The sequence below is a fragment of the Mixophyes fleayi genome, chromosome 3 (assembly GCF_038048845.1).
Source record: "Mixophyes fleayi isolate aMixFle1 chromosome 3, aMixFle1.hap1, whole genome shotgun sequence".
Classification (NCBI taxonomy): Eukaryota; Metazoa; Chordata; class Amphibia; order Anura; family Limnodynastidae; genus Mixophyes; species Mixophyes fleayi.
Window position 1 is genome coordinate 336,840,522 of NC_134404.1, and position 15,216 is coordinate 336,855,737.

Sequence of the window (15,216 nt, forward strand, 5' to 3'; positions counted from 1 at the left end):
ACGCTGTGTACTCTGTAGTTATGTCATCCTGTATTATCTTTCTGGTAACGGTCCTTGGCACATGAAGTCTGTTCCGTACAGTAAGTTTATGGGATATTAAAGATGAACAAGCAGTTATCAAATCAGAGAGAATGTTCCCTGGCTAATATATTAAGGTTTGAAAATATGCATCTATGTTACATACGTGTAGTTTAATGCCCCTTATGCAGAGTGTGTTTATAAAAGCACAGCTTGGTGTCCTGGATCTCCTGAGTACAGTAGACTCGGATCTGAGTTCCTAAACAACCCGTTAAACGTGCTGTAGAAATGTAGTGTGCCAATATCTTGCATGTGTTTCTGCTTCTTGTGGTGGTTACCTTAAATGACTTCCTCATGCACAGTGTTGAGAAATGTATTTATTAATCCCAAACTTATGGAAAGTGTAGAGTTTCTGGGGGAATGTACATTTTCAGATGCACATCTTGAAATCTGCAATTCCCAAAGGTCGTAGGCTCAGCGAATCGGTTTCATATGGCTTTGGCATTAAAATACATCGCTAAGCATGTTACATACTTGTTGTCACGGCTGTAAGTGTTATAGATTGGAGACACTTGAGAGTGCCTCTGTATGTAGTGCTGTCAATTGGTGATAAGGTCACATCACTCTGGCATAAAGTACAACACAACAGAAAACAGCGCTGATGACTGATGCACACAATCAATATACAACCATCCGTGAGTGATAAATATATATAAACACTTTATTAAAAATGAACCATAAAATATGCAACACTGGCCAGTGGATAACAACTAGACATATAAAAAATCAGATCAACCGACTGTGTTGACCATCAATAAGGCTGATGAACCATCAAATCGATCACTTCTGAAGAGAACCAGCTAAATGTCCCACATCGTAAAGATACTATTGTCCAATGACCCCGTACAAGGTCATGAAGTGGAGCTTCAAAATAAGTGTGGCCACACTGGTGGTGGAAAGTGTACGTCACCGCGATGATGGTGAACCCCACTTCAATGCTTCTTACACATGTAGTATGGAGGAGAATATGCCATAAATGCCACAATGAGAAAACCGCCACTCCTGAATGGAAATCAGTCGCTAAGCTGCTTGAGCAGTAAGCGCAATACAGACCTGGTCCGATACTCAGTCCCGTATTGTGGTCTGTATGCGCACGCACCTCATACCCAGACGAACTCCGGGACCTCCGTGGTAAATATGTAGGTGAAGACGGCAATTCGTGTAAGTAGTGGAATAGCAGCTAACACAATCGTGGCACCAAATATATAGCGATAATATGGCTCAAAAAAGGCAACCTCCAAGAATCCACTAGGGATATGAGCTGGGTCATGGAATAGTGCTATCCAGCGGCTCAATGAACATCCAAATCACCTGACGCGTTTCATCACCTGCCTGGTGATTTCAGTCACGTTTATAATCTAGTTTTTGATGCATCGGACAATGGGTGGGAAAGGGTCTTGTCCAAGGTCATCGGGATCTGGCGCTGGGTGTGCTGTGAGCCCGTCTAACCGGGGCTGCGGTGTCTGTGCGGTTAAACATTTGTTCACCTTTCTAGTGGCTGTGTGTTGATGACTGACTTAATAATATTATTTATTATTATTATCTTTAATTTATAAGGCGCCACAAAGGGTCCGCAGCGCCGTAGATGACATATACAGAAAACAGTGACCCATGACACAACATAATACAGAAAGAACAAATGCAATCACACACACACACACACACACACACACACATGTAAAATGATAATGCAAATCAAATTATTTATGGGACAAGGAGTGAAAGTGATGGTAGAAATCAGTGAGAAGTAGGCCGAAGCTTAAGAAAACAGGGCTAGGGAGGCAGGCCAAGAGGTACAGGGGGTGATGGAATAGTAGAAGGAGCACACAAAAAAAGAGGGCCCTGCTCCTGAGAGCTTACATCCTAAAGGAAAGGGGGAGACACAAATGGGGTGGAATTAACTGGGGGAGAGAGCCGGGACAAGGAAGTTAGGAGGAGGACTGATAGACTTGCATAAGAAATGAGTCTTAAGGCTTTGAGAGTAGATGCTAACCTGATGGAACATGGAAGATCTTTCCATAGCTGGGGAGCAGCCCGGGCAAAGTACTGGAGATGGGACTGAGAAAAGGTGATCAGTGAGGCGGTGGTCACAGTCAGAGTGGAGGGGGCGGCTAGGAGTGTAGGTAGAGATGAGATTGGAGATGTAGGGAGGGGAGGATTGATTAAGAGTTTTAGGAGTTGGAGTTTAATTCTGTAGGGTATGGGGAGCCAATGTAGTGACTGCAGATACAGAGTGGCAGGAGAGAAAAATGAGGTGGGCAGCAGCATTGAGGATAGACTTAAGAGGGCCAAGGCGAGAATCAGGTAGTCCAGAGAGAAGGAGGTTACAGTAGTCAAGGCGGGAGATTACAAGCGAGTGAACGAGGGTTTTTGTAGATGATTATGGCAAGTATGTTTTCTTAGTATGGGCTGCTGCAGAAGAAGGCCGGTGTCGCTATCGATATATCCACCCCCTCCTAGAGGGTAACTTCCTATCTGTAGCAGACATTGTACCACGGATAACTAATTCTCGCCGTGTCCTATGACAACATAAGCAGGAGCGCTGCGTGACTGTGTTATACAACACACTAATAACCTTGGCCGACTACTACGACTATAAAAGCCACCCAATTTCAGTGACCAGGTCAGTGTGCACGGATAGGACTTTACTTCTGCTAATATCCCCCTTTTTGTCTTGTTTTCTGGTGTTCCTGCTTCTCACAAGATTAAAATTGCAATTATTCTATTTTTAACCTGTATTAATTGGGTTATGGCACAATTAAGGGAGACTTCAGAGAGCGCATTGATGTGAAAGATATAACCTGCTGTATGAATGGCAGGTACTCTGTGAAAACAGTGCTTTTTATATATTCCTTATTTAAGAAAGTACACTTAGACATGATGTGCAGCATCAGCGGTATCCTCAAGAAACAGCGTAACCATTTAGTACGATATTGAGAAATAATAGAATTTGTGTAAGACATGGAGTGAGGTGGAGCATACTGGGGAAGCACAGTGGGGTTTATTTGAGAGGGGGGTATAGGGAACCAGGAGCCACTGTAAGGGGTAACAGTGTGTTTTTGAAAGATAATGATCACGTTAAATATATAATCTTATTTTATTTATTTTTAATATAATACTTCTCCCAAACACTGAATGGCCATGGATTTTGCAGGAGTTACCCTTCTGATCAAATCAGTGTCCAGATATACAGTTTGTTTGTTGCTAGTTATGACTGAGTGTAGGAATTGTTATAGCCTGAATGATTATTATAGTCTGACAAGACGTAGGCTGGAGTCAGTTATACATCAGAAACAAGTCTAATCGTGGTGGATTTATTTTATTACGATATTGATGAGGGAATAGCTGACTGTAATCTACACCTAGCTATAGATGTCATAGGGTGCTTACTATTGGGGATTGCAGTAAGAATTATATCAATAAGACCCATTCCACATTAACTTACGTTGAATGCTCAGCTGAGGGTCAGTGGATGCTGTAAGGAATCGGTGTAATATCTGACAATTATAAAGTACACTCAGTGTATCATTGTAAAGTCACTCAATATACTGAGAAGGTCATTAATGCCATGAATATGCGCTACACCAAGTTGGTGTTATCATAGGACTAACAAACACATTGCAGCCAGAACTTCCCATATTAATACATTGTAACTTCTGTGCTTGGGGGGTCTTAATTTATATAAATGTATCTAGAATATATTAATGTGTCATTTTCCTTCCTGGGCTGCTGTTCTTATTAAATAACAGATTCAATTTATCTGTTATGTATTACATTTGTCTTGTGATACCCTATATCACCCTGTTGTAGAACTAAGCACTGTGATTTCAGGTGAATTAATCGGAAGCACAGACTATTTCCTCTCCTGGGTTACCCAGTTAATGTTCCCTTTGGTGGGACACGGTGATGTAAGTTTGCCTCCTGTGATGTTGCAGAAGCCTGCAGGTCTGTCTGGCTCAGCTCTGACTAGTACGGCATAAGATCTGACACTCTGCACGTCCAGGCAGATGACTTCATACCATGTACACTCCTCCTGGAGAACTTCTAATATTGGTGTTCGGTGCCTCTGGACTGAGCATTACCCTCCTTGCACTTCCAGAGGCGACTGTTTCACACGTTGTGCGTGAGTTTGGGTCTTCACACTGAATGTTATACTGGAATGATTGCTCTTTGTACTTCTACTGCTTTGTGTCTTGTGTTCCAGGGAACAGTCGGGGTATGAAATATGTATGTAGCTCACTTTTGATTGTTGCAGACTTGTGTCATGCTATTTATTTATTTTGTATTTATTTTTCCTTTTTTTTAGCTCTCTCTCTGAGTCGCTGTTCTGACCCATATGTTTCTCTTTGGCAGCTCTCCTACGAGAGGAACTGTTAAGCACTGTATCGCTGTTATAGGGTAAACAAAACTTAAAAAAATAACAACAAAGTAAAACAATGTTTAGTTTTGGAGACATAATAATTGTACTTTTGTATCTGGGTGGAATTAACTTTAAATATTTATATCCAAACAGTGCAATAGGGGCAAAATTTACTGGCTTCCCAGCTTGTCTGTTTAGTAAACTGCTATAGGGGTGCACGTCAAGTTGGCTGTTGCTCCTCTTGGCTGCGATGAGCCCGTTGAGGTGACATTGTGAAAGCTCCTCTGCAGAGAAATCGTGGACTATTATTACTGCAGTGAATATAATCCCAGGACCTGCCACAGATCACTTCAAGTTTAAAGGGTTCTCCACCTTCAGTTTACTTTAATTTATTTGATTGCACAATTACACCCCCTCCTTCTGCAACCTTTACTCCCCAAATTCACAAGGAGTTTTTTTTGCGTATCGGACTAATCCTGGAAAATGTCAGATTAACACTTTTATATTTCATGAACTGCTGACTGTATTAATTCCCATTGTTCTCTCTCTATATTTTGAAAGTTCTCCTAGAAGGAATGTTGCATTCTGATATCTTGTCTTGTGCACAGAAGGCAGTTTTATTGTCTCTCTATCTCTTTGGTGGCTGAAGAAACTTTATCAGAGCGGACTTGGTGATAGCACAAAGCTTTGTGGTTATCTGAGTGTGTGGTTTGTTTCGTAGTTACCATAGTATAGGATGTTTCTGTTTTTTTATTATTTTTATCTGTTGTGTGAATAGAACACTATAATAGCTCAAGTATTTTCTATCCGTAGATTCCATTGAACCATCTGCCACTCTTTAGATTGTTGAGTCTAGTTTGTAAACTCTCATTTCTGTTATGTATTGGTTCTCCAGCTTGGTTCAGATACTGTTTTTGTCGAGATATAAAATATATGTAATAGATTTTTGGCTTCTGTCCTGAACCTGCCCAAATTCTTCAGGTTTCTTGCACAGACAAAGTATCTGTGTATCGGCAAGATTAGTTGTTGACTAAAAATTTTCACACAGCAGTCCCAGCATTACCCCTGAGGGTTATAAAGCATTCTACGGCGAAGGCGATATGCTTAATGAGATCCCCCACATTGCCACTTTTATATTATACAGAAGTGGAAGTTGCTCAATCAATCTATAGGCTATAACAGGTGCTTGAAAGGGTGGGGTTATCCTGAAAGGAACAAACACAGAGAGATCCCACAGCACACTGCTATAGCCAGCAAAAGACCTGCCATATCTACTGTAGATAAAAATGCAAAAGTCTTAGTTGCACACATTTGCAAATGTATTGTAAAGCCACCCGCCACTCCACGGCGCTTTTGCTAATAGGGTGGTCCTAACTCTAAACAGTGAGAGTCCCATATATTTGGGCCATACATATGTGTTTTTACATTAAGAGCTAACTTACCAAAGAAGTACCCTAGAAGCCTCCAAACAGCAATTCAGCGCCAATACTCCCCCTCTCGGCTACTGACACCAACATGCCTTTCACAAATACAGAAGTGGAAGCTGCTCAAATCAACTTATAGGGACTGTTTAGAGTTAGGACCACCCTATTGGCAAAAGCACCGTGGAGTGGCGGGTGGCTTTAAGATGCATTTGCAAATGTGTGCAACTAAGACTTTTATATTATACCAGAGTTAACACCTTTGAAACTGGATGCAATTTACGTTGCATAACTTCAGCGTTCGTGCTGAGGTTTTATGTTCATGCGTTAAACAGGTACAGTTAACGTCCATGTCTACAAAGGATTAAAAAAACAAAACTAACAAAATGCTTCCTTTTGATAGAAGCTGTTTTTCTTGACTATGTAGCCCATGGTCTTCAATTTTATCAGCCTCTTAATGTCAGGGAAATTATTGCGTCTAAACTGCAACACCAACTAAGTTATAAACGACATTTATAGAAAATCGCAAAACTAAAAAATGAAACCAGTCCCCCCCCCCCCAATTCCACCTATCTTCTCCTTCCTCCCGGCAGGTGCGGGACGCTGTGAGCTGCCGTCATGGCGGGGGATGCCGCGATGCTGATCCGAGGCCTGGCTAAGCTCAGTAAGGCGGTGTTGGAGGCGCAGACCGGCCAGCTGAAGAAGGCCGCGCTGGGCAGAGACGCCGTAAACGTAGCGCGGAGCTGGCAGGTGGCGGCAGAGGAGCGTTTCAGCGCCGCCATGGGAAGAGTGCAGGCAAGTAGCTCTTATTGTTTGTCTTTTAGTCGCGGGGATGAATCGCCTGGCTTATCTCTCTGATCGGTAACTGCATTCTGCACGATGCTGATCAGTGCAACCCTCTAGCAGGAAGGCATGAAGATGATCCCCATAATGAGTAAATAATTGTGTAATAACGCCCTCCTTTTAGTAAAAATTTTTTATTTTTATGACCTTGCGTTTCAGGAGATTGGCAAGCAGCAAGAGAACCTCGCCGGGGAAGGTATCGATGGGTTTTCGGGACCGACCTCGGAGATTGCCGGCATGGAGTACTCCCCTTCATCCAGCCACACTCCTGACATCTTCCCGACAGAGGAGAAGTCCGGTATTCCCAGTAGCCAGGGCCCAGAAGCCCATTCCTTCCGTCCAGATGCCGGTACGGACACCGGAGCGTTGTTTGGAAACGCCAGAGACACTGTGGGACCTTTCGCTGCTGCGGGACAGAAAAGATCTTTTCACCAAGATGGTTCCTCTGTCAGTGGGCTGACCGCGGAGGACATTGATAAAGCCCGGGAGGCCAAAGGCACACCGGAACACAAGCCTCATAAACAAATGGTACATACTCAGTTTGTTTTACTTTACTGGTGTAGTGGTTTATACTTTACATTATTTGTAAACTCATTAATCTCAGAAGTACGGATTGAATGAATAGTTTTTCATACTCGGAATTTTGTGCACGTAGAGGGAGATATTAGGGGGGGGGGAATTGTTGATGGTTTATATATTTGTATTGATTACTTGTAGGCCGATTTGTATACTGGTTTTTTTTTTGTTTTTTTTGGGCGGGGTTTTTGTGGGCCTTTTCATGTTACGTGGTCTTTAGGGCATCCTCCTTGTTGGCACTAGTCTTCAGGATGGGAGGCAGCCCTCAAGCCCCCACAACATAATCAAACCTGCTTCAAGTGGGTATGTAGTGAGATCCGCTTCCTTATTGGATAGCGTCCGTCCTATAAGGTGCACTGTTGAACACACGCCTACCCCCAATGCAGGTGTGACTTTTTTTTTTTTTTATTCTTGCTATATGTGAATTGAGAGAACGGTACAGAGTATGGTTGAATAATGGGAGTTTTAGAGTGGACAGCCCTTTTGTAAGTGATGTTACTGGTTCCTATCCTGTTTTTAATACATTTTGAAAGCATCCCGGTGAACTTATATCTTTGGAGCAGGGGACAAAAAATAAAAACACAGCGCTCATCCCAAGAAGACCTAACAAAGCTCCTAGTCCATGAAAGTCAGACATTTTTGCGCTTGTGTTTAAAGCAGTATTTTTGCTCCATGAAAAAATGTTTAAATCGATCCTGTGGTTATTTGTACTTTGCAGGATCTAGATCTGCTCTTCCTCCCTGAAGGTAATTGTGAAGGGTCAGCCTGGGGTTTGGTGTTATATGAAAGCCCTCTACGTGCTGGGCAGCTTTTATGCTCTATAAATCCTGATGACTCGGTGAAAATCTTTCCGAGCACATGTGCCGTCTCGCACGTCCCTGTGCCACATCCTTTTACATCCGCAGCGTTACACGCTGGGAGGGCTGGAAGGTGGGATTCAGTTTATGAATGAGTGATTCTCCCCCCTTCTCTCTCTCCTCACCTTTTAGGAATGAGCCCCCGATCGGCTGCATGTTCTGTGGTGTCACAATATGAGTTTATCCTTTTATCTTTCGCTCCGTTAATCCTCGGGCTGCAACTCGCGCTGTTTCTGGCTCAGTCACACATCTGAGAAATTCCTCTGCAGATTTTTTATTTTGGGAGGGTTAGTCCGTTGGGTCCATGTTTACCTTTGATTTTAAGCATCTGCAAACAGTGGAGTCTGTTCACCAGGGGCCTTAGCAGAGGTGAGATGGGCAAATTAACCTACAAGTCAGGATATAGTGGAAGAGTAACACTATATACGGGTTAAGGTTTCTGGTTGTATTTCCAAATTGATTAACCCCTTGAAGGATTGGTAATATTGTGGAAAAGCGTTTGAGTTGTACATGTGTAGCGTTAGCCGTCTTTGTGATATATTGTTTTATTTCATTGTACTATTGGGGGAAACGTCCATTCTCCTGCTGATGGATTGGGTTTTCACATTGGAGTTACCGGTTGACCTGGACATACACACTTGAATTTTTTTTTTGGCTGGCTTGTCTCCTCCTGCGTCTGTGTCTGTTTTACTCTCTTCTACAACGAAACCTTCTGCTGAAGCTGCGCGTTTTCCGTAGGTGAAACGTAGTCGGCGGAGTGAAGGAGCGCAGTGCTGACAACTTAGAACTTGCCAGGTCTCGCGAAACGTATCCCGCTATGGGGGGGGCAAAGCGTTCGCTTTCTGTTTCGTCGTCACCACTGATTGCTGTGGGTTAGGAGGGATCTCTGGAGCCCCCAAACAGGCTGTGGTTTCCCCAAGGCTACAATACCACTGTAAGAACAGGTGATGATGAAGCATTAAGCAGATAAGCTGCTTCTATAACTGAGACAGTGGAGGGGGGTGTTGTAACTGCCAGGAGAGGGCGTGAGGAAGGTGCCCTCTTTGTACCATTTTTATCTATTAGGATGGTATTGGTAGTATGATGTTCAACCCGGTGCGTAGACATGTTTGTAAAAACTTTATTGTTCTACTTTTATGTAAATACAAAATAAAGACTTGTATGGGGAGAGGGGAGACTTCAGATTCTATATACGTTTATTCCTATTTGTAGAAGGTTTAATCTATGATCCAACCAAAGCAGAATTTTCAATTTTGGATGACGTTTTCCCTTAACCCTTCTTGGTGTTGAAGATAATGTTCTTTACATAGACACCAGTGACGCCTATTGCAATATGTTAGTAGTTAATTTACACTCTAGTGAAGAGTGTTACAGAGCAGACGAACGCTTCCTGATGTGCAGCCTCTCGGATCCACACCAGACTTACAGAACCGATGAGCAGACAGTTTGCTCTCTAAGAACGAGCTCCTAGTTTGACAAAGCTGCTGTGGATGACCAAGGTCATTTATCTCAATGCAATTTGGTGTAAACGTAATAAAACGTAAAGTTATGTTGGTGTTTTACATCGTGTCTGATTGTTCCAATATCCCTTTCTTATCGGATGAACCTGTACTTGCATCTATTTGCTCGTGTCCTGACCTTGGTTTCGTCTGTGAATTTCTCACCTCTGTGTGAATGGCTGCAGCCGTCGGTGTTTACACCTTGAGCTTCTGGTACATGGAGTCTGTTGCAATATAGAAAGAGAAATGGAGAGCTGGAATACATATAATATTTTATGCGTTGGGTGTTTTTTCCCGCGCGGTATTTAGAGTTCGTGCTGAGTGAAAGCTTCTGCAATAGAGACAGTGTAAAGATGCGTCAGTTGCTGCAAGTTCTTTGGAGTCTGACTGTAATCTCCTGTATTTGTTTTTTTGTTCATTCATAGTAACCAATAAATTACCCATACTCCCATCATCGTATATTTCTGGGTTCTTTCTCTGCAATTATAGGTGATTATAGTGCACCCGTCAACATATATTTAATGTTTGCTCCGGTTTCCTCCCACACTCCAAAAACATACTAATGTTTAATTGGCTGCTATTAAATTGAGTCTAGCCTGTGTGTGTTATGGAATTTAGACTGTAAGCTCCAATGGGGCAGAGACTGATGTGAGTGAGTTCTCTGTACAGCGCTGCGGAATTAGTGGCGCTATATAAATAGATGATGACGATGATATATTAAACCTGCATTGTTCCAAAAGTGGAAAGATTATCCTTTCTGTTCTGACTGCGGCTTGCCTGAGGGGTCAAGTAGATGTAGTTTGGCGGTTTTTTTTACTGAAATCAATTTTTATTTATTTTTGTACAGTAAAATTCCTAAATATTGTTTGAGTTTGTGCCAAATGCCATCATGGGTCTCTCCTTGAGCACCTGTGAATCCCTTCCCAGTACACTTCTCTCTGATAAAACGCCGTTTTGTTTTCCAGCTCAGTGAACGGGCCCGTGAGAGGAAAGTACCAGTGACGCGGATCGGAAGATTGGCTAACTTTGGAGGTAATTAAATACTGTTACACATTGAAGATCTACTTTGTTCAATGACATTTACCATGATGCGTAATTAAAAGGGTCATTATATTAAAACAAATAATTTAAAATGTGCTTATTAAACATGTATAGTCAAAGTTACGAAGTGTCGAGATTAGTTTCTGTAAACTTTTTTTTTATTTCGGCATTTCTGCGTACGAGGCCCTCTGGGTCTCTGCCAGATTCATGCTTCGTTTTCTGATTTAAATCTTCCTTCGTTTACCAGCAGGGCCGGATTAACCATAGGGCTAACTGGGCTGCAGCCCAGGGGCCTCAGGCATCCAGGGGGCCCTTGAAAGTGCTCAGCAGCAGTATTGAACGGGCGGGGGCGCCCCCGGCGCGATCAGTGCTGCTGAGCAATTTCCCTGTGGTCCTTCCCCGGCGCGCTGTAGTCTCCTTACTGAGGAGATCTCGTGAGTCTCACTCTCACGAGATCTCCTCAGTAAAGAGTACAGCGTGCCGGGGGGGCGCGGGCAGCTCCGATCACGGGGGGGGGGGCCGGGGGGGCCCTCACGGGGGAATGAAGGCCCCCTTAGCCCAGGGACCTCCATTCCCTTAATCCGGCCCTGTTTCCCAGTCTTTGAGGGGAATTCGATAATCCACAAAGTGTCTCACAGATGTTCTGGAGACACTCTGCAGCGGATATTTATACCCCAATTGGCGGCAGTGTACGGTCTACACGTTGGGCAACATTGGCTAATTAATGATAACGTGGCTATGTATCTTTTTTTTTTTTTTTTTTTTTATTTCCGCTTTAAAAAAAAAACAAAAAAAAGTTTCGAGTGAGAAGCTACAGAGATAACAACTGCAGCTTTGTATAAATGCTCCCTCACTATATGAAGTTGCCGTTTGTAACCAGTTTAAAACTTTGTTATGGAAAATGAGGCTGAACGCAAACCATTATTATGCTCTTTCATATCTGTAAAGCTCAGTGTTGACAATGTTTTCTCTTTAATCCAAGGGATCAGTAAAACAGGGGTTTCTGTTTTTGAGTCTGTGGAAAAACATTTCATATTACAGTGGTCCTCAAGGGCTAAGTAGAGGGTAAGGACTCAGCCATGCAAAATAATTGTAGGGGAGAAATTACTTTGTATTCCGCAGAGTACACAAGTTGTGTAACCACCAATGAACGCTGTGTCTCAGATCTCAAAGTTGAACAGAACAAATGCAAATCGTGTATATACACAAAGCTCATTTTTAGCTGTTTCAGTGAGTGAAAAACTTCCATTTTCTATCCAGTGCTGGACTAATGGTTGTATCCACTATGTAATAAGACAACTTGGTGCAGGATTCTTAGTTACAGAAGAAGGGATAGCTCTGGGTACACAGTACGAAATGTGAGCAATGTAATAATCGTTCTACTCATTGCCAGCAAAACAACTGAAATGTGTTCCTTATTTTTCAGCCTTTTTAGATGTACGTTGTCGCCCTCATTTTTTTTTTTTTTTTTTAACTTTTTATTCAAGTAACATGAAGTCCGATTTGACTACTGCAGATTTTTTTTGATGTGAAAAAATCCGCTGTTTATAAAGAATGTCTTGTTTATCTTTGTTTTTATGTTTGTACCAAAAACGTGACCTTTGAATAGTGAGGCATATTAAAGGTTGTATTCATTATAAACCCTTTTTATAGTGTTCTATAAGGTATTTACTGTGTCCATTGAGGATTTGTGATGGACTTCCACAGAAATGTGGCAGCAGGTGCTGAGTAACTTCTGTTTAACTTTCTCATTTAACCAAAGCTGTTCCGCCATTCAAGGAAAGGAGACTATACAGTTCACCCTCAAAGCATATTAAACTATTTTATTTTAATATCATTATTGTATTTTTAATGAAGGAAAAAGAGATTAGATGGATCTTAACTGTAGTTCTCCTCTATAGCCTTAAAATCTTTCTTTTGACCCCTTCCTGCTTCTCCAGCCTTGTAGCGTGTCCTAGGCTTAGTGTTTCTGCTGTTGTATGCTACTATGCTCTGACTGTAAGCTGGTTGGGTGGTGGTCTCCTGTGACCATGTGGTTTAATAAAGCTTTCAATAAAGCAATAGAATATTACTATGTGATCTAGCCGGGCAGAGTGGTAGAGACCGCACTCTGCGTCGTTCCTCCAGCTTCACCTTTATGATTATTTATGATGTGTTTTTCTCATACAGGTTTGGCTGTTGGTCTGGGCATCGGGGCTCTGGCAGAAGTGGCCAAGAAAAGTTTAAGTCCAAAGACTGAAGACAATAATGGTGAGTGACCGGTCAATACCAGGAGGGTGACGCTCCCACGGTGCACGGCCTATGGGGGAATGTTTATCATACTGTCGCTGCTTTGTACTGGGGATACGTTGTCACACCTCATTCCTCACTGAGGCTTGTTTGTTTTACTTACACTGATACTGAGACCAAAACAGGTTTTTAGTCCATAGTTACTATGCAGAGAGCCTGATGTTTGTATTGTACCGGAAAACATGCAACATTTGGGCCTTTGTGGTTTTGTGAGAGGTTGTGTTCCGGGTCCCTGCAAGTACCAAGTACTCCTTGCAGAGACCTGGCATCAGCGAGCCCCATAGGAAGATTCTCGGAGGGCATGGCCATTGGCTTTTCTAAGCTTGCGTCTGGTAGACACACACACACACACACACACACACACACACACACGTGTCACTGTGGGGGGTGGGGTGTGGACTGACAATGAACCACGTCATCCAACAGTGAAAAAGGTAAAGCCATTTTTATCTGCAAGAAACAAAACTAAAACGTTTTTGGAAGAAACTATATACCCTCATTTGTGGCGTCTGTCCTGTTTTTTGTAACCCCTTCCTGTAGCTCTCTAGAATACAGGAGACCCACAGTTCTGATTTCCCCCTCGCTAGATCTAGAACTCATTGGTCCTGCGTGACCTCCAGGGTTCCATGAGACATCTGGCTTAGAACCTCACAGCCACGTGTTGAATTCCAGCAAAGCGATCACGTTCTTCAGTCCTCCAGCTCCTGTCATTTAGTAACAGAGCTTTTAAAAACTATTACTGCGGCCATTACAATCTCTCCTCCAACGATGGCTCCAGACACCTAGCAATGCTTCCAGCTACTGGTTAATCTGTCCGACACGTTCATTAGACGGCCGTCTGCGCTTATCCAAAACTTCCCCCCTCCTCCTCTACTACCAGAGATCAGTCCAGGGCCTGAGAGATCCGGATTTATGATGTTTTGTGTCTTTGAAAGCACACGGGACACTTAATTTATCTGCTATTTAACACTTTTGTTTTCTTATTCCTTGTTTTCAAAGAAAGGAAACCTGTACACACATCTCTGCGTATCTTGGCTCTCGCAACGCTGTCCAGGCTTCCTGTATTCCCAGAGTGAGCTGGCACAGTGCTTCGCACCTGGGAATATACATTGTAGACTTCCGTTTTTTTATTGTACATTGTCTTTTTTATAAACGCTGTGTATTTAGGTTTTAGTGACTGGGGGACACGAGGAGCTCACCTAAAAGTGTCATTATTCCGTCATCGGCTCTCCCCACATAGCTCCTGTCTTCTGTGTGTACTCAGAGGATGTGAATAGTGAGATTTACACAGCGGTGAATAAGTCTGGTGAAAGCAGCATAATCCTCTAATCATCGACAGAGACAAATATACTTTGTAGGGCGCAGTGTCTCCGTGTTTTGTACCTGAACACGTTTATAAGGTTAAAGGCAGGACCCATTGTTACAGGATTATTCTTTAACAAGATTTGCCCTTTTTGTTTGCATGGCTGCAGTTCTGTTGAAAGGCTGAATACTCTAAATATATTCTTATATTCCTGCCTTTTCGTCTGTACCAAGAAAAGGGAATAATGTGGATAACTGTAACTTGTTTTTCCAGTTCCGATGGGTAACTCAGGCTTAGTAAATGTATATTGATATGGGCGAGGGATGTTGCAGAGATCCTCTACAACCGGAAACGTTTTGTCAGCTGAACGAACATTCATGAGAACGCAGCGTCTCCTTTCACTAATAACCGCTGATATTACTAAGGTACAAAGTCTATTGATACTTTGCGCTTTAAAATTCAGTCCCCAAAAATCTCTGTGCCCCTCCAACCTACACGAAATGACGGAGTCCAGTTATTGTTTTTAAATGCATATTTTGTCAATTTTCATGGAAAAAATATGGCAGATGTTTATTTTTGCAACAATGGTTGTTCTGTCACTTTTCAAATAACGTTCAGCGTGTGTCATGTGCATTGTTCCCGTGTTGTCGGAACGTAGGCCACGTTTGCATGTCGCACAGCGGAAGGTAACCTACGTTGTTTGATCCGTTTTGGCCAGTTCAGGCCCTCGAGGTTGGGGGACGTCCGGCTTTTCACTGGTACTTTATATTCAAGATCTTCAGGTTTGCTTATAAGCCCTTCTAAATCCCAGGCCTGTTATCCGAGTCGGACAGCTGGTACCGTCCACGGCCCCAGGAACAGGTGGCTGCTAGTTAAACCCTCTGCACACACAGTGTAGAAGACCGAGAATATCTCCCTATATCAAAGTCCGATTCTCACAACACCTAGG

At 42.8% G+C, this 15,216-nt stretch overlaps 1 protein-coding gene across 1 annotated transcript in view; it reads left to right on the plus strand.

Moving 5' to 3' along the window:
- The window catches only part of COQ8A (coenzyme Q8A), a 42,565-nt gene that overhangs the window by 8,555 nt on the left and 18,794 nt on the right, over positions 1 to 15,216 (plus strand). The window contains exons 2-5 of the mRNA XM_075204352.1: positions 6,453 to 6,654; positions 6,862 to 7,230; positions 10,600 to 10,666; positions 12,845 to 12,925. Coding sequence (XP_075060453.1) covers positions 6,478 to 6,654; positions 6,862 to 7,230; positions 10,600 to 10,666; positions 12,845 to 12,925 — 694 coding nt within the window. The 5' untranslated portion in view covers positions 6,453 to 6,477. The remainder of the gene's footprint in view (positions 1 to 6,452; positions 6,655 to 6,861; positions 7,231 to 10,599; positions 10,667 to 12,844; positions 12,926 to 15,216) is intronic.